Source organism: Onychostruthus taczanowskii, unplaced genomic scaffold (genome assembly GCF_017590055.1).
Source record: "Onychostruthus taczanowskii isolate IOZ18803 unplaced genomic scaffold, ASM1759005v1 scaffold10, whole genome shotgun sequence".
Taxonomy (NCBI): Eukaryota; Metazoa; Chordata; class Aves; order Passeriformes; family Passeridae; genus Onychostruthus; species Onychostruthus taczanowskii.
Genome location: NW_024496526.1, coordinates 13,351,749 through 13,369,847, shown reverse-complemented (window position 1 = coordinate 13,369,847; position 18,099 = coordinate 13,351,749). Strand labels below are relative to the sequence as shown.

General features: G+C 38.5%; 1 protein-coding gene across 1 annotated transcript in view; it reads left to right on the top strand.

Annotated features, from left to right (window-relative positions):
* Nucleotides 1-452: 452 nt before the first annotated feature.
* The window catches only part of LRP1B (LDL receptor related protein 1B), a 290,821-nt gene continuing 273,174 nt past the window's right edge, over nt 453-18,099 (top strand). The window contains exons 1-3 of the mRNA XM_041406020.1: nt 453-564; nt 2,209-2,337; nt 8,317-8,574. Of these exons, the coding sequence (XP_041261954.1) occupies nt 468-564; nt 2,209-2,337; nt 8,317-8,574 (484 nt within the window). The 5' untranslated portion in view covers nt 453-467. The remainder of the gene's footprint in view (nt 565-2,208; nt 2,338-8,316; nt 8,575-18,099) is intronic.

Sequence of the window (18,099 nt, the reverse complement as noted above, 5' to 3'; positions counted from 1 at the left end):
AAATCAAAATAAGCTTTAAAAAGTTACGAAATCAATTGGTATGAAGAATAATAAAGACATAGATGTTGAAACATTTCTCATAATCTGTTTTTTTATAACTGTTACCATTTCAGGATTGTTTTGTTTTGGTTTGTTTTTTTCCCAACTGTTGTTATGACTAACATGCAAAAACTGTATGTTTAGGCAAACAGTACACCTCAATTATAAACTTGTGACCAACTCTTGATAGAAATAAAATGTTGATTTCTAATGTTTAACTTTCTGACATGCTGTTTTCATAACAAGCCCTTTATAGGGTGTGTGTGATATATTTCCAGCTAATGTAAATGGTGGTGGTGCTTCCTTCCTGAATCATGCACTTACATATATTTCAGTGTTTCTAAAGTTTGAGATTTAAGAATAACACAAATATTTAGTAACATCTTGCTGTGTTACCATTCCCAGAGCTGCTCCCCAAGTGCCAGCAGATGAATTGCCAGCACAGATGTGCCATCACCAGGAACGGCACCCGCTGTTACTGCGGGGACGGGTACGAAACAAGCAGTGACGGGAGAAGCTGCACAGGTAAACGAGAAATTCAGTGTAACATCAACACCCAGGTGTCTCCATGGCTCCCTCTTGGCTCTCAGGGGCAGGGAGCTGGTGAGCAACCAGAGCAGCAATGTTCCTTCCTCATCCTTCTTCAAAGGCTTTGGTCAGGGACCAGCCTGGGCTTCTGGGGCAGGGAATGGGATTGAGTGCCCCTAAAATGAGAGTCAGGACCTCCCTCCTGACTCTCCCATGCTCCCTTGCCCCAGCAGCAGCTCCCCTGATGTCACTGGAGGATCAGTGTGTTGGGGTTTTTCATGAATAGGATGGGACTGCTGGGATGTGCTCTTTGAGCTTTGTTGTCCTATCAGCCTCATTGTGTGATTGAGACAATTGGAAGATAACAGCTCACGTACTGCCAGCAGCCAAAGATTTTTTTTTCTTTGTTACAGAGTATTTTAAAAACTTTCTAGCCAATAGCATATTGCTAAAGCTTACAGACAATTTTTCTAGCCAATCACTAAAAGTACAACTCTACCTTCTTCAAACAATGTTTGCTTTAAGCGTCATCTAACCTTTACCATTTCCCACAGCTCAGCTGGACTGGAGCAGTTCTGGAGCTACAGCTCAGTTGTGTGAGCTGCTCTCTGTCCACACCTCCCCACCAGGAGAGCCTCTAAAACTTGCAGTGTTTCACCTCATGGCCATAAAGTCACACCTAGATTAGAATTTGACAAACAAACCCTCCCAAGGTCATACAACTTCGGTGGGAATGTTATTTTGGAGTAATTAATTGTAGATTGAAACTGTAGACTAAAATTGTAGACTATTCTCTTCCATTTTTGAAATATATGACTTCTTCATTCTCTGTCCTGGTGTTTGTTTCTTGCTTTATTTTTTTTTTCTCCATTAATAATCACATTGGAGTTCTATGGCTCTATGGATGTTCTCACTACCAATCACTCCTCTCTCCAACTAAAAGTACTGAGCCAGATTCTTCATAAATATAATTTATTATAAGTTCTTTCTCTCTGTGGTTGTCATGTGTTGTGATTAAAAATATATCCCAGGAAATAATTTAAATAGCAGTTTTTTTAGAATGTCAATTTATTACTTAAACCCTCAGGCACCGTTAAATAGCATATCTTGATTTTATGGTATTATTTTTATGCACCCTAGTTGAGAAAAATGTTCTTTGTATTTATTAGAGGAGAATATAGCTTTTGATGTTGGATGGTGGTTTAATGGAGACGTGGTGACAGCTCATTTAAGGACCTTTAAGACATTGCCAGCATAAATAGGTTGAGAAGGGTAATCAATTACTTCCTCTCCTGAAATGTTGCTCCATTCATCAACCCTGATAACTGGTGATCTCTATTGCTAACAAGGACCCAAATGTCTCCCTAACATGATGCAGGCATTGGAGACTACTTGAAATAATGAAGGTTTTATCTTTGAAAATTAAGAGCTATTGAACTTGAAAACCCTGCCCTTCTTTCTGGCTACTTGAGTGATTTCAACAGCCAACATCCCTGATAAATTTACGGTTTGAGAAAGGAAAAACATCAGGCCTCCCACCAAAATGATTCATGACTTAAAAATCTCTCTCAGAATTTTCAATTTTATTGAATTTCTTTTTCTTCTTAATCCCTAAACTAGATCTTGTTAATGTCCCTTTAGATGTGAATGAATGTGACACGTATGGAAGCTGCAGCCAGATGTGTGTAAATACAGATGGATCCTACACGTGCAGCTGTGTGGAGGGTTATGTGCTTCAGCCCGATAACAAGTCCTGCAAGGCTAAAAATAGTAAGTTTTAACTTGTTTTTACCTTCCTGAAAATATTTTGTGGTTTGGTCCTGGAGGATTCATGTGAAAAGACAGAGATGAGCACAGGTGAGATGAACTTTCCTCACTCCACTACAAAGAGCTGCACAACAAGCTTAGAAAAAAACTTTTCACTTATTAAGACAATACTCCAAGGGAAATATCAAAAGTTATTATCTGGATATTATTAATTAAAGCAAAATACTCAATTCAGCCAAGATTAGAAGAGTTCCCAGTTTCCCTGTTCATAAATAAATCAAAGATTTTCCTCACACAAACAAAAAAGCCTGTTTACTCTGGGAAGACAATGGAGACAGGGGAAATGATCATGAGGTAATTGTACCCTTAGGATGAAAAAAGACATGAGATTGCTTTGTCCTTGCATCATCCCAAGAGGTGAATTTCCTGATATACATATTCACATGAGGCTTTTTGTTGCTTAGTGCATGTTTTCATTACTTATAGTGGATTGGGTATTTGAGGAAATTAGTCAATTGTGCTTAATGAGGCAATATAGTACACAGTGTTTTCTTATTCAGCATAATGAATTAACAATGCTTTCATATTAAAACACAAAAAAAGTTCCTTAAGGAATTCTTCAACAGCCACAATACTGAAGCATGTGCAGCTGAGAATGAAGTCATGTTCATTGTATATCATTTTAAGGCTTCCTTTTTGTATTTTGCCATCAGAAAATAGAAAGGTCTGGTGATGGTTTTGAGGCTTCTTCACCTCAAGAGCATTACTAAATGTGTCCTTAATTGATCACCATTAAGAGTTAGAGTGTTTCCCTGCTTATACTGTTTTTTCTTGATCCATACATGGACATTTAAAAAAAAAAAGACCCTGAAGTCTTGTGAGATAAGAAAGCCCATGCAAAGTAAAAATAATTTATTATTCTTCTTTCTCCACCTTATGAAAATCAAAAATGCAATTCTAGATCAGGAAATCCTCATGGTGCCAGTACTGGTCTTGAGATGACCCTTTTGGTTTCCCTTTTTACACACAGAAAACTGTGTAACAGCTGAGCATTTTAGTTAGCTCTTGGTGTCAAGATGAAACAAATCTCATTAATAAGGAACTTCTCTGTGGTTTTTGCTACTTTATCATGTTTTATTTGACAGAAGTTTTCACATTTTTGGTGTTCTCAGAAAGGAATCACTACTCATTAATCAAAGAAATCCCCATTACTTTGGGTTTTTTTTTGAAAAAAGGTAGCTTTGGATCAGAAGAACAGAATCCAAGAAAAACAAAACCAGGTGTCTAAGTTAAAAAGCAACCCAGCCCTTAGAAAACCTATCAATCTTTGTCCTTAAAGAACCTAAAGCAAATAAGGATGGAAAAAGAGCAACCTCTCTGCTTTGTCGACATTTGGCAAAAGTAGTTGTCAAACAGATGAAGAAAATGAGCTGAGGAACATTCAGCTCTGTGTGCAAAAGCTGTGAGAGATAAGAAGCAGCACTAGAGGTGTGGGCTGGGCATTCTGTGGAGCTTTCAACGTCAATAACAGCAGATCTGCTCCGAATATGAATTGCCATCCATGCTGAGGTCCTGGGCACGACACAACCCAGAACACCAAACCACCACACCCCAGCTGGCTCTGGGAATGACCTGGGAGGTTTCTGAACACTGAGGAGCGTGTTGGACGTTTGCACACACAGAATGGGAGTGCTGGGATAAGTTCCTTGAGCTTTATTGTGGCATCAGCCCCATTGCATTGTTGAGTTGGAAGATGGCAAAAGTTCACGTTTCGCCAGAAGCAGCCAAAGATTCAAAAGATTCAAAGATTTGTTACGGAGCATTTAGAAAACTTTCTAGCCAATGGAATATTGCTAAATTTTACAGATTATAGCTCTTGCCAATCACTAAAATATGTGTGCACCTGCTTCACACACTGCTTGCTTGTATGCCTTCTATTAACAGTATATAATACTCCATTATTAAGCTCAAAACCTTCTAGTATCTTGCTAAGCATATTTTTGCAAAAGTTTTTCTCTACTCTTCTGTAGACTGTTTTTCTGTAGTCTTAAGGTCTATCTTAGCCAAGCCTAAAACTCAAATGATTGTTTCATGTCCTTTCTTGCTGTACTACTGTAACTTTTCTACTTTCAGACTCTACAACTACAGCTAGCTGTAAGTCCTTTACCCTTTCTGTTTCTGAGTCCTGCTTTCACAGCTTTGTAGAAATCTTCTTACCTTTCCTATTTTTCCCTCAAGGAGCAGTGAGGTGCTGAGCAGGTGGCACTTGGTACTGCAGGAGCCCTGCCCTGGGGACAGTGGTGACCCCACAGGTCCATCAGCTGCTGTCCCCTCTCAACCACCTCTGCCCGTGTGGGGTGGCACAATTAGCAGAGAACTCCCCAAAATCTGCTCTTTGCTGCCCTTCAGGCAGCCAAACGCTCGGCTGGGAAGGTGGTGAGGTCTCTCCCTCATTAAATTCTGCATTTTCTTCCTCAGCACAATTAAATAACCCCGGAGCTGAAAGCTTTTAGCTGCGCATTCCCTTTGGGAAGGATGTTAAAATGGTATCAAAACAGCTGGGGGCTCACCGTGGCTTTTTTCCAGATTTTTAAAGTTTATTTTCCTCTATGAATAAAGAGGCAGTTAATGGTTTCTTCTGAGGTGAAAATGAAACAAAACACACCCTTGCTGAACAGAACTGAAGAACTTACTTGTTTACCAAGTTTTTATGCCTGAATCGCAAAGTCTGCATGTGATGAGAAGAATATTTAAGGAAAGAAAATTGCAGATTTGGGAATATATGGCTGAGGAAAAGAAATTCACCTGTTTTAAAGAAGTTCCTGGTATGTTTTATATCTCCAAAGCCAATCTAGAGAGAAATGCTGTATGGTAAAAAACATTTGTCATGTAGATAAAATGGGATGAACTGATAATGACTAAAGAAAAAAATAAATTTTACCTTTTAGAAAAAAAAAATTAGCCCCGTTTAACTGATTTAATAATACAATTTTCTTATAAAATCTCACCAAACTAAGTTTTAAACTTTAGAAATAAAACAGCCAATTTGTGAGGTACATTATGATTAAACTTCAAAAATAATCTAAAAAAAAAATTGGACTTCTCTCTATTTTTTCAGATTTTTATACAATACAGACATTGGTGACGGCAAAGCAGTTATGATTTACAATGTATACCCCAGGAAAAAGGGGTTGAATCTGTTTGTAAACCCTGAATTCTGGGGTTTATTGTGGTGGAAATACTAGAAAAAGCTGGCATTTCTGAGTTTTTTTTCAGATGAAAAGTCTGTTGGCAGCGCAAAACACCTTCATTTCTGATTTGTTGTGGCATCACTTATTGATCTGTGTTTTAGACAAGATCAGGTAGGAGGGGAACACAAGCCTTTCATCTTTTCCACTACTCTATCTTAAACATAATTCAAAGGAAGATGCTTTCATTTTAGTCAAGAAGGATGAATCATAAAACTTCCCTGGATTAAAGAGCTATTCACATCTTATCTTTCCTATAAAATGAAAAAAAAAAAAAAAAAGAAAAAAAAAAAAAAAAAAAAAAAAGAAAAACTTGTGAAAATAACACACATGAAGTCTACTTGTTTGAAAAGCTGCTGTCAGCTCACTGGAACTCACCCTAAATTTGTCCAGTAAACTTTTAAGCTGTGTAGAATCTGTTCTCCAGAAACAGACAAGTAGTTTTTGTGAGAGTGAAGACATGATTTTTTTAGTATCTCGTGTTTGTTATCTGCATTATACTATACAGTAAATTGATTTATGCATTTTTTATGAAATGTTAATAATTTGTACAGTTTTATTATCAATATATCATATTTTTCAAATTATTAAATCAGCCTCTATCTGAGCAACACTGAAAAAAGCAGGTAATCTACCCTACTGTGCAAAACCATGATTAACTGCTTTAATCTATTGAATTAGTTAAAGTATTTATGCTTTAAAAATACAATTTCAAGCCCAGTAATCCAGTTTCTGTGTTTTTAATGTGTAATGGTGCCTGCTGAGCAGAACCCTTGGCAATGCCACAGGTCCTTACAACACCTTTGTCTGCAGCCAGGTTTGATTACAACTGCTGCTCAAGAGGTTTGAACTGAATTCCTTTTAAGAATTCCTTTATGTCTTAGACCCTAATACCAAAATACAGCCTTTCTCTGGAGTTTAGTGAGGTATTAAATCCTCGTTACAGTTTTCAAGAGGTCAGTTCAAAGCGAGGGTCTGGTTCTCTCTCCCAGCCCTAAACCACCTGGTGGCTTTGAAACTGCAAACAGCTCCTGTGAGCTGCCTTCTCTTTGAGGCTTTAGATACTGCAGAATGTGGAAATATCCGGCTTAACACACAGAATAAGAGCAAAAATCATAATAAAGGTCTTTCCACACTGCTGGGAGCTGGGGAAAGAGTGATTGAATGCAGGGTTAGGCAGTGGTGTTATTTTGTGGGGGGAGAAAAGCTGGGCACAGAGCTGATGGATGTAAAAATAAATCCTCAGACTCAGCAGGATGCAGATGGAAACTCTCCTTTTGTACCAGTCTGGGGTGAGTGGGTGATAGGGACAGAAGTTCCTAAATCTGCCTTTCTTCTCAAGGGTTCCAAAAGTTGTTAAGAACAAGGGGAAAGAGATTCACAGGCAGTGACTGCAAAGGGACCTACCTGGCATATTTCAAACAAAAAATTGCTTAGTGACAAACCCCCTCCCCTCCACTACTTTATCTTTTGGAAAGGAATAAAACAAACAAGACTTGAGAGCTTCACTCATGGCTTACACCACAAGAGATTGTTTTGCAAAGAAATTCAATCCCTGCAGTTCTTGAGTATCTTCTGAAATTCAAAGACAAATAATACTTGGATCTGATCTGATGGGTGGAAGTGAATGTGAGGATGAGGACAGGCAGTAAGTTCCAAAAGTAATGCTGCAGAAGTGTGGATTTACAAATGTTCATGTGGGATTTACTGGAGAGGGACAAGATGTGTAACAAGACAGAATATATATTATGGAATGAGAATAAATAAGTACTAAATGAAATCCAAACTCAGAAGAATACACACTGAAGCTTTATAGAAATATTTTCTTTTACATGTCAAAATCAATTAAAAAAGGAGAGCAGCAAGATAGTTAAATAAAGCAGATATTACCAAAGAACAGAACACCTATTGCTGTGCCTTTGTGTGAGACCACTGAGCACTGTACTCATTGCAAGATTCTTTTCTCTTTAATCAGACCTGCTGATGAAGTACCATTTGTCAAATCCTTTTATTTATGCCATTTTTTCCCACCATTTAGACATCTGGAACTGCTTAGAGAAAATCTGAGGACTCCATTAGGTGAAATGTTGATTGACAGTGCTGCACGTCAATGCAGTGTTCTGACATTGATGTATTCCTTTGAAAACAAGCAGATTACATTGGGGTGAGAGCTCCTGATGTGGCGACACATTTTTTTTTTCACATGTGCCTGAAATTACAGAGTTTCTATGCTTTAAGGTTTCACTGCACTGGATTTATTGTCAGGTTGATTATAACTTCTTTAAGTGGCACCCACTCCTCAGATTTTGTCCTATTTTATAGACTCTTATATGAAAAGCATCTTACAATTTCATGTGTCCTCGAGTTCTGCTGGTTTTTCTGGCCTTAATTCTTTTTGAAATTCCAGTAATCTGGATAGAGATAATTTGCATAAGTTGTATTTCATTTTATGACTTAGGCATGAAAAATGTTGCAATAATGATACTTGGAACTAAACAGAGGCTATGGGGCTGGGGTAATTAATTTTCTTTAATGATGTGAACCATTGGAACAGCAGGATAAAATAGACTAATAATTGGGAATATATGATAGTTATGAAAATAAAAACAAAACCAATTTATTATATATCTTAAAACAAGCAGGTAAGAACATTAAAAACTACATTAAAACCAAAAAGATAAAAATGAAATACACAGCCTGTTAATCCTTTAAACTCTCCTCACTTTGTTTTCAGAGCCTGCTGATAGACCTCCTCTTCTTCTGATTGCAAGCCCTGAAAAGATTGAGGTTTTGTACCTTAATGGCAGCAGAATGTCTGCCTGGAGCCCTGTGAAGGGATCTGCAGTGGTGACCCTGGACTACAGCTACAGGGAGGACACGCTGTGCTGGCTCGAGTCCCGAGACCTCTCCAGTCAGCTCAAGTGCTCCAGGATCTCCAGAGCTGGGACCTTACCGGAGGAGTGGGCAGTGAACATCGCCCAGAACCTTCACAGTGAGTATTTGGCAGTGGTGGGCACAACAGTGGTGTCTGTCCTGGCAAAAGCAGAAATGCTTTTGGGCTTGCAGCTGAAAACAGTCTTGAGGCGTTAAATATTGCAGCTCACATTGAAGCAATTTTGTGGTTTTTCACTCATCTATTCAGGCTGAGCTGCAGTGTTTCTATCTGTGCAAAGGTTTTTAAGATGTGTGGTTTTATAGACTGACTTTGTGTGGGAGTTACAAAACCAGCAGTGCAATGGAAGAAGAAATGTAAAAGGCTTCTTTTTCTCTGGCAAAATAGCACTACATAAAGCTTGAGTCATTCTTTGCTGCTGGGACAATACTAACAATGAAATGGAGTCATATTTAGCACACCAACCATCATAGGTATGTTAGTTCTTAAAAATACCAAAATATTTCCTGACTTAATGCAAAAAAACTGCTGCCTCTATTTTTTTAAATTAAGAAAATAATTTAAAAATCCCTGAAGTCATCATACTGAATTAGACTTTGCATTGCAGTGTTATTCCTCAGTCAGCTTTTCAATTTGTGGGACAGTTACCTGAAGAGGAAGGTGTTCATCCACAGACACATTGATGCCTTAAGTTTTAGCTTTCATATTTTTCAGATTCTGTACTGCCTCAGTGTGTGACTCTGAACTTCATATAAAGTGCTAGTAAGTTCTCCTCACAGCTTAGTCAGACAAAACAATCCTTTTCCAGCCTGAGAACCAAGGACACCATTGCAAAAAATGTCCAAAAAGTGTAAACACCAGTGCATTGAGGAGAGCAAACTGGGAGGATGGGACTTCATAACCTGAAGCTGTAATTGGACAATTAACCCCAATATGGAAATGGACCAAAACTTATAAAAGTGTGAAAACTCATGACTCAGTCCATCTTGGGTGTAGCCCTAGCCAGGCTCTTGCACTGCCCAAGGTGTATCCTTTGAAGGCCTTTTAATAAATCCCTACTTTATTTCTTTAACTCTGTCTAGCCCCTGCTCCAGATAGCCTCTCTAAGCATCAGCATTAACATGTGAACAGACTGCAAAATGCCATGCAGGGAATGAAAAAAAAACCTGGGATTTTCTTCCTCTTTCACAGAGATGGTCTAAAATTTGATCTAAGCTTTGGAAAAATCCTTTTAAGGTGGATGCGCATCAAAGAATATCTCTGAAAGGATCTCAAACCCTCTGACCACCAGTTCAGGAATATTTAAACCACAAATTCGACTATAACACTTAGAGATACAAAAGTGATAAATTCTTCATTGAGATTGTCCTTTGGACAATCAAGATAGCCGGTTTTAGGTATGCTCATTGATGCGGGGTAAGGGTCTTCTTTTAACCTATTTTCCTAATTTCATATGTATTATAATAATAAATGGAATAGGGTTTGGATTTTATTCACTACTCAGCATGAGTATACTTTTAGTGAGCACTCTTATTCTAGGTATATATATTTTTTTTGCAGGGTTTTGTTTATTTTTTTTCCTGTCTTTCTTCTTTTTTCCTCTATTCAGTTTTTTTTTGTTTGTTTTTTTTTTTTTTTTTTTTTCTTTTTTTTTTTTTTTTTTTTTCTTTTTTTTTTTTTTTTTTCCCTTTTTTTTTTTTTTTTTTTTTCTTTTTTTTTTTTTTTTTTCCCTTTTTAGTTTTTTTTTGTTTTGTTTTTTTTGAAAGTTTTTTTTTTTTTTTTTTGAGGTTTTAAGTGTCTTTTAGAGGGCTTTTTATACTTTAGACATCAAATACCCTGAAGATCATGGTGGTAGTATTTCATTGTGCATTTTCAATTCACCTAGCCATTGATACTTTGTTTTCCTTTTAGCAAGAAAAATCATATTAACCACAGTCCTGGGCAAAATGTGCTTTGCTTTGAACTGTGTGTGTGTGTTCTGTCATGATGTTTGCACCATCAGAGTGGACCTCAGCCTTCCCCCCGTGTTCCTGTCCCTCTGTTCCCTGCATGTCCAGAGAATTTCTGATCCTGTGCTGCCAGATTTGCAGCACTGCATCTGTTTGCAAAACCGAGTCCCTGGCATGGGTTTGAAATGAACACAGTGCTGGAATTAACGAGCTGCTCATTTTTCATAATGCCAGCACACACCAGCCTGTGGTCTCTAATGTTCTTCTCAAACTTCATGGTAATCTTTCAGTCTTATTTAGATGAAGAGTAACAACTCCCTTGGACATGAACTGACTGTAGAGGCTTGCTTTGACTTTTTTCTTTGATTTTGATTTGGGAGATAGTGCTTAGGGACTTCAATAAAACAACTTTGCTGGGAGCTCTGGCTGACACACTCTCACAGATGTGGCTGTGGGAGTGTTTTTCCCAAGCACACACAGACGCTTCTGTTGTGTTGCTCAGTGGAGCTGCATCAATCCCTTTGGTCTGGGCATGTCTCCTCAGAGAAAGAAGCAGCATGAAACTTGCTTTTGTTCACCTAATTAGGAACTTCTAGACACCCCTGGAGTTACTCCTGCCAGGGCATGGCAGGAATCTCGTGTTGCTCTACCTGGTATATTTGCCAGAAAATCTTGTGGCTGCTGCAAAATTGAGTTTTAATTTTAAATTCTCCTTTTTCTTTGTTCCACCTTCTGTTACCTGTCAGGTCATTTCTGCTGTTTCTCTTCATCATACAGCACTACACCTGATGAGGCAAATTAATTTTGTAACTCTGTCAAGGAAAATGTTTTCCAGTTTAATTGCATTCTCTGCCACCTCAAGCCAAATAAATGGTCAGGGCCATAGGGTGATTTACATAAAATTGTATATTCTGTTATTCATAGGAAGCTTTCTTTTGTGTTTGTGTGAAATAGGTTATTCCTAAAAGGACTATGAAAAAAAAACAAACCATAAAAGGCTTTCTTAGCAGTGTTCGTGGAATTTATCTTTTTTATTCCAATCTTCTAATCATTTTGTTAGTGGAAGAAAAAAAAAAATCTGCATTTGACACAAAAAGTGCTAGAAAAGTCAGTTATACAAAGTGATTGGGACTGCTTGAAGTAGATTTATTCAAAGTGTTTTCTTCAGTGAAGGCAAGTAAGTCTTGTAGTTAGGAACAAAGAATATAGATCATCTTTAAAGATGAAAGACTCCATCTAGGAAAGCAGGGACTATGAAAATGACTTCGTTTTCATGATGGGTCATACAGCACCAGCTCCAGGTACTGAACATAAGCTTTGGATTCACAAAAGAAAGCAAATTACAGTCCTCTAGCTTCCATCATTCACCCTCAGAAGAGTCCAATGTGAGTTCACTTTGGAGGGGATGAGTCCCAGATGGATGGAATCAGATCCTTTGAAGCACTGGGGAACTTGGCCAGTGTCTCATCCTGAAGAGGGGGAAAGGCTCAGGAGAGGCTGAGCCTGCCCTTGGGTGTTTTTTGCTCTGGAGTACAGGGTGCAGCTCATGCTTAGTAATTAGGCTAATTTCTCTTAAATTATTTATTATCTCAGGGCTTGTTTGGTAAATTTATCCCCTCACATAAGGACAGCTTTCTGCAGGCACTGCAGTATCAGCACAGGCATTTTGGTCTCAGCCAAGGCCAGGCATTTGTCATGTTGTTTCACCTTTGTCTTTTTAAGACCAAGAAGTTTTTGGAAGAGAAGCTGGAAATTTTCCTCTTGGGGAAGATTTATGCAGACAGCACTGGAGCCAAATGGGCTTTCAGAGGTCATTCTCCTGTAAGGGAGGCTGATGCAACCTCTGTCCATGGTAACAGGGGCGCTCCTTGACACCTCACAGCCCACTTCAGTGAGTACAGCAAGACTTTCAGGAACAATAATTTATTTAAGCTGATATCTCTAGGCCCAAACTTATAAAAGTTCTTTCTAATGGTATGAATGGGGAAAATCTCCCAATTTTCTGTCCTTTCAAAGCCATGATGTGAAGTCTTACATTAATGCTTTTGTGTGTGGGAGCTGAGAGGTGGCCAGAGCAGCATCCTCTGGATGCAAGAATCTCCTTCTTCCTCATTTTAGGAGGCATTTTGTGTCTTCATCATTACAAGCACCTTTCATGCTCTACAAACCAGCACCAGGCAGCACAACCTGGGTTTTAGCTGCTATTCTTCTACAGAATATAACAAAATCTCTTCTGGGATGATGCTTCAATGATGATGCATGATATTTTCTGCTTGGCTGACATTTGATTCAGCTTTTCTTGGCACTCAGTTATCTCAGCACACCACAAGCAATGCTGCAGTGCCTGTGCTCAGCTTTGCCACCTGTGCTTTGTGCCCACAGCTGATCACACCTCACCTGGGAAGGGGCACAGGCTTTTCTCTTGGCAGCTGTGTTTGGACAGGACTGCTCTGGATTAAGAGAAATATCTTGTTTCTTCTGTACTAATTCAGTTTTTACCTGCCAAGGTTGAGGGCAGGGGGTGGGTAAGGGGGAGCTGGAGTCTCTGGAGGGAGAGGGATTTGCCTCTCTGCTTGTGGGACCCAGAGCCTTCTACTTGACTGCTGGGCACAATCCAGACTGGCTTTCTGGATCTCCCATTTTTTGGATGTGAGGACAGTGAAGAACGTCAGACAGTGAGCCCAGGGAATTTGGCCACAAGCCAGGAGTGTCTGTTTGGGTACATTACTGCTTCCTTCCCTAATTTTGGTCCTCCTAATGGCTCCTCCACCTCCTGAGCTAAACCACTTCTCAGCAGTGATTATCCATGAATACTGCTGTGTTCAGAGTAGCTGCAGTAATTTCCCTTGGCAATGATGAGGCTCAGTCACTGAAGGAAACCCCAAGCACTGGAGATGGTATTCCTGTCAGCAATTCCTGTGAAGTGCCATGAATATTCATGGAAAATCAGAGCAAAGTTTGGCTTACTCTGCAGGAGCAAAACTGTGAAGATCTGGGGGAAAGTGTTTATTCCTACAAAGTCTGCCCCAAACTTGCCTCCAGACAGGCAGTGAGAGCTGTCACACAGTTGTAGAATGTGGGTTTGCTTTTCCTCCTGTGATAGACAGCTCAGAAGATGCACAGAAAGGAGAAGGTTTCATGTCAAAGGCCATTTATACTTCTCATGGTTCCTTAGTGGTGTTTAGAGCACCTGAATCAGTCATGGGGGCCCAAATGGGAGGTGAGAAGAGTGTCCTCAGGGGCTTTCACAGAATAATTTTGGTTTTGGGATAATGGACTTTCTTGCTTTGTCCAAAAGTGGGCTTTCTTGCTTTTTGCCTTTAGATTTTTAATTTTTTTGATAGTGTCAACATCTCCTTCTTAAGTGCTCTAGAGAGAGCCATGAGTAAATATACACAACTAGGATATTTTTTTCTCATTAACTGTTTATTCAGCTTAAACTTCCTATCTGCTTTCACTGTCCAGCCAGTCAGTCTCCTAAGGTCCTGCAGTTCTTCAAAACAGACCATCTTCTTTGCTGTTCTGGAAATCTCATTTTTATTGGACCTCATCACCTTGTTATTCATGTCATCTTCCAGGCTCATGAATGTTGTCTCACACAGGTTCCAGCACATCCGGGAACCCTGGAACTTGGACTTGGAACTTGGAACTTCCACAGAGAACCAGGACTGATCCCCCTGGGTCATCCATGGTCCATCTCTGTCCTATGTGTCAGGCTACATCTTTCCCGAGTTTTCCTCAGTGTCTGTTGGGATTTTTGTGTTTCCCTGTTTACATTTTAATGTCCATGTGCTTTCAGATATTTTAAGACTGTTTTTTTTTTTTTTTGGATGTTCATGCTCCATGATACAGGAAATGCTTTCTTTGCAACTGTTTTGTTCTTCATTCTCGTGTCCCTGAACTTACAGAACTTTTGATCCAGGATTTGATACAGCCTCAATAAGGTGCTTTCCTAGAGCAGTACGGACTTCTATTTAGTGCAGGAAATGGTGCTATCTGATAATTATCCTTTTTCAGAGAGTTTTTCTGTCCCCTGTAATGCCAAGACTCCTTTAGAGACTTAGGCCTGTACAGAAATTTCCTTTGATCAGTGTGCTCCTCTCTTTAGCTCCTTGTCTTTGCTGACTTTTGGTTCTGCACAGCCTTTTTGATGGTTGTCAGGGTTAGTGGAAGGATAAGGGTAGGTCGTATCTCTTCATTCAACCTTTCTGCTCCAGCAAGCACAATCACTTAGGCATCATCCTTTGTGGTGTGTACTGCAAATTTCTTATCCTTTTGTTATGAATAATATGCATATAATCAGGTCTATACCTCAATTCTCAGTGGTGTTTGCATAGAAGTTAAGATACAATCTGTATAGCTGAAACCTTAAGAGGGCCTTTCTTCTCTTAGGGGGTTCCAAATATTAGTTGTGAAGGATCTGTCTGTTTTTGCTGCATCTTTTGGGTACAGGCCTCTCCATCTGGCTTGGGAATTGTTCTGCTGGTTTGAGTATTGTCACCACAGCATTGTGTTGTGTCACTTTGAGGCACAAGCTTCCATGGCAGAGAGCCTGAATTGGAGGCATTTCCTTCCAAAGCTAGGTTATCTGCACTTAATCCTTTTTGACTGCAGAGCTAATTATTAACTGACTGTTAATTGCCACAAATGGATTTTTTCAGTCATTCAAAGTTATGATGTTACTATTTTTCAAGCTTTGTTACTCATCCAGCTTCCACAATTGATCTTGCTGCCATTTTGACATTGGTCAAAACCCTGTGTCTTTCTGTTCCTAGCAAAGCTGGCATGATGTCTGTTCTTCTTTTATTTACTCTTCAGTAGTTGTCTCCTGGACATTTACATCTCAGACTGAGTACAGGAAATAAAAAGCCTTATCTCGATGGCATTTCTCCATGCAAATTTTTGATTGCTTTTGTTTTGTTTTATATTTTTTCTCCTCTCTACTCTCTAAACTGCTAGGCTCTGCCTGGATCAGTCTCCTGAATGCTCTCTCTGCAAAGAGACAACAATTATCAGTGTTGAATTTTCATATTCCCTTTTCCCTGCTTTATCAATTTCCTAGCTCACCATTTTTGGAATTCCTTCTTAATTCCAGACTTGTTGTTGTCCTAAAGTGGGACATGACTGGATCTTTTTATGTCTTCCTTACATCCCAGCCCATCCTGGGTAGAAAAGCTCTCGCACCAGGGAGGAAATACAAGAGCAAGCAAGCAAATTCCCACAGCAGCAGAAGGGTTTTGGAAAGAAAAAAAGGACTTTTTGTCAAAGTAGCAGTCACCACATAAATTTATCTTGATCAGTCACAATTCTGAGGGACTCTTTGTCTCTGTCAAATTGAATTGTTATGCTTCTTGTAAAACAGTAGCATTTTGATTTTGTTAACAAGGTTTTTAAGGAATAAAATAATTGTGGGGGCTATAATGTGTAGATAACTAAGTTTCTGCTAATGTAAACCACAGTTTTGTAGTGAATGTTTTACAAAAGCATTTATATTTTCATATGCAACAGTAATGAAGTATTGGTTAAACAAAAACCATATTCACAAGTAATTTATTTTTCCTGAAATGTGGCATTAATTATTGAATGTTTTGTGGGATTAGATTCACATTTTTCCACAAAACTTTGCCATCCACATGCACCATGTTGGCTTCATTTTGTTCTTTACTCAATAGCCACTGAACTGTTCTTGGAATTATTCCACATTCCCTCATTGTTCACAGGAGCTTGTCCTCTGCCTTTCTTCCAATGAGGAGAGATATAGGAGGTAGATAAGAGACAAACACTTGTATTATCTTATCTTATTTATCACTTATTTATCTCTCTGTTTGCTGCCCATTTCAGTAAAGTTGTTTATGGACTTGAGGCTTCAAATGCACTCTTGGAAACTTTCTTAACGGCAATAAAATAAATGATTAATATTCCAGTATATTTCAATATGCTAATTACATATGCATAACTTTTTTTTGCTTCCTACTGGTACTTTATTATTGTCTCTATAAATTTCACATCTCTTATGATTTAGCCAGTGGTTGTCTTCTTGAGTGGTAAAATATCTTTGTAAATGCAACTCACATACATTGCTAACCAAGTTTGCTTCATTTAGACTAATTGACAGCAAATTTTCCATACAGATATTTATTTATTAATGCAAATATTTAATTCAGACTTCATTAAAAACCTAAAACACACTACTAAATCAATTGAAGAAGTCAAGAATTCTTGGATTTGGGCTTTTTATCTTTTTCATAATGCACTTTAGATTGTGTCATTAAATGAGTTCTTCTGCCTCCTAAAGATTTTTCCTGAGGCACAGACCAACATTGCAGGAAACTTTAAAAAAGTCTGTGTCTTCTTTGAAAGTATTTTTGTCTTTATAGGAGCAAAGGGGACTTAAAAACTATAAACTCCAAAATATGGTTTGTTTACATCCAACATCATAACTGGAATCATGTTTAGATATAAAAATGAAGCACTTGAGCAATTGCAGACCAAAGTCCATCCCAGAGAGGGATTTATCAGTAGCTAAAGCCTTGAGGGAACAGTATTTTGTTAGCAATGATCCAGAGCAGGGTTAGGAATTCTCTGTGCTGCACAGAGATCTGAGTCTGCAGGGAAGTGACCCACAGGGGATGGCACAGCTGAACCACACATTCCACCTGCTGTAAATCTTGGGGAAGCAGCAGGAAAAGAAAAAAAATAAAAATAAAAAAAGATCTGTTTGTATGTCTTATGCAACAAAAAGATTCATCACTAAAATCACAAATATGCAACTCCTGATCAAACTTGTGGCCTCTGGAAATTGCTGGTTTGAAACTCAGGTTTTGATCTGATGCTTTGTTCTACTGCAGGGAAAAGGGTAAATAGATAGCAGGCTTTTCAGAAGGGAAAAATAATGAGTAATTGCACTAATGGAAGCAAATCTGAAAGAGAAGCTACATATATGAAATTAAAATCAACTGCTACAGCACCTTAAGCTCTTGCCTAATCTGCTTTCTGCCCTCACAGCAGCCTGAGTATTTCTGTGCTGGACTGGAGTCTGTGGCAGAGACACACCAAAAAGTTTGTGTGTGTGTCAGAATAAATAAAGGACTTGTTCTTTCCTTATCACTTTATCAGGAGCCCTTACAAAAAGATGAATTGCATATTTTGCAAAGTTGCGATTATTATTTAGATTGTGATGGACATGACAAAACCACCATCTGATTGTGGCATTTTAATATAGGATTGCTTTATTCAGTTTTTAACTCCTTTGAATGGCAGAAGGAGTGACTGGCTCAACAAGTAATATCTGCAGATCATGGAAATATTGTTTTTGCTCTCAATACATAAAATGGTGGATTTCTAATTTGAATGAAGCAAATTTGATTTGGAACATTCTTGTGACTTCAGCTTTGAAGTAGATCTTGAAATGCTGAAAACATTATGGATCATGTCAGCATCATGGAATAAATAAAATGTAACAACAAAGTCTGTCTTTTCACTATTTGTCAGTTGAGTTCAGTATAATAAAATCTTTTTTCTTGCACATTTTTAATAGTTGAGTGAAGCATGTTTCTAAAACTGACAAATTGCATGTAACAAATGTTCTATCTGAAGTAGATCACTTTTGATAAAGGCAAAGGCAAAATCTGTTTTTCTTTGTTCTGGAAATAAAGTGTTGGGACCAAGCAATGAA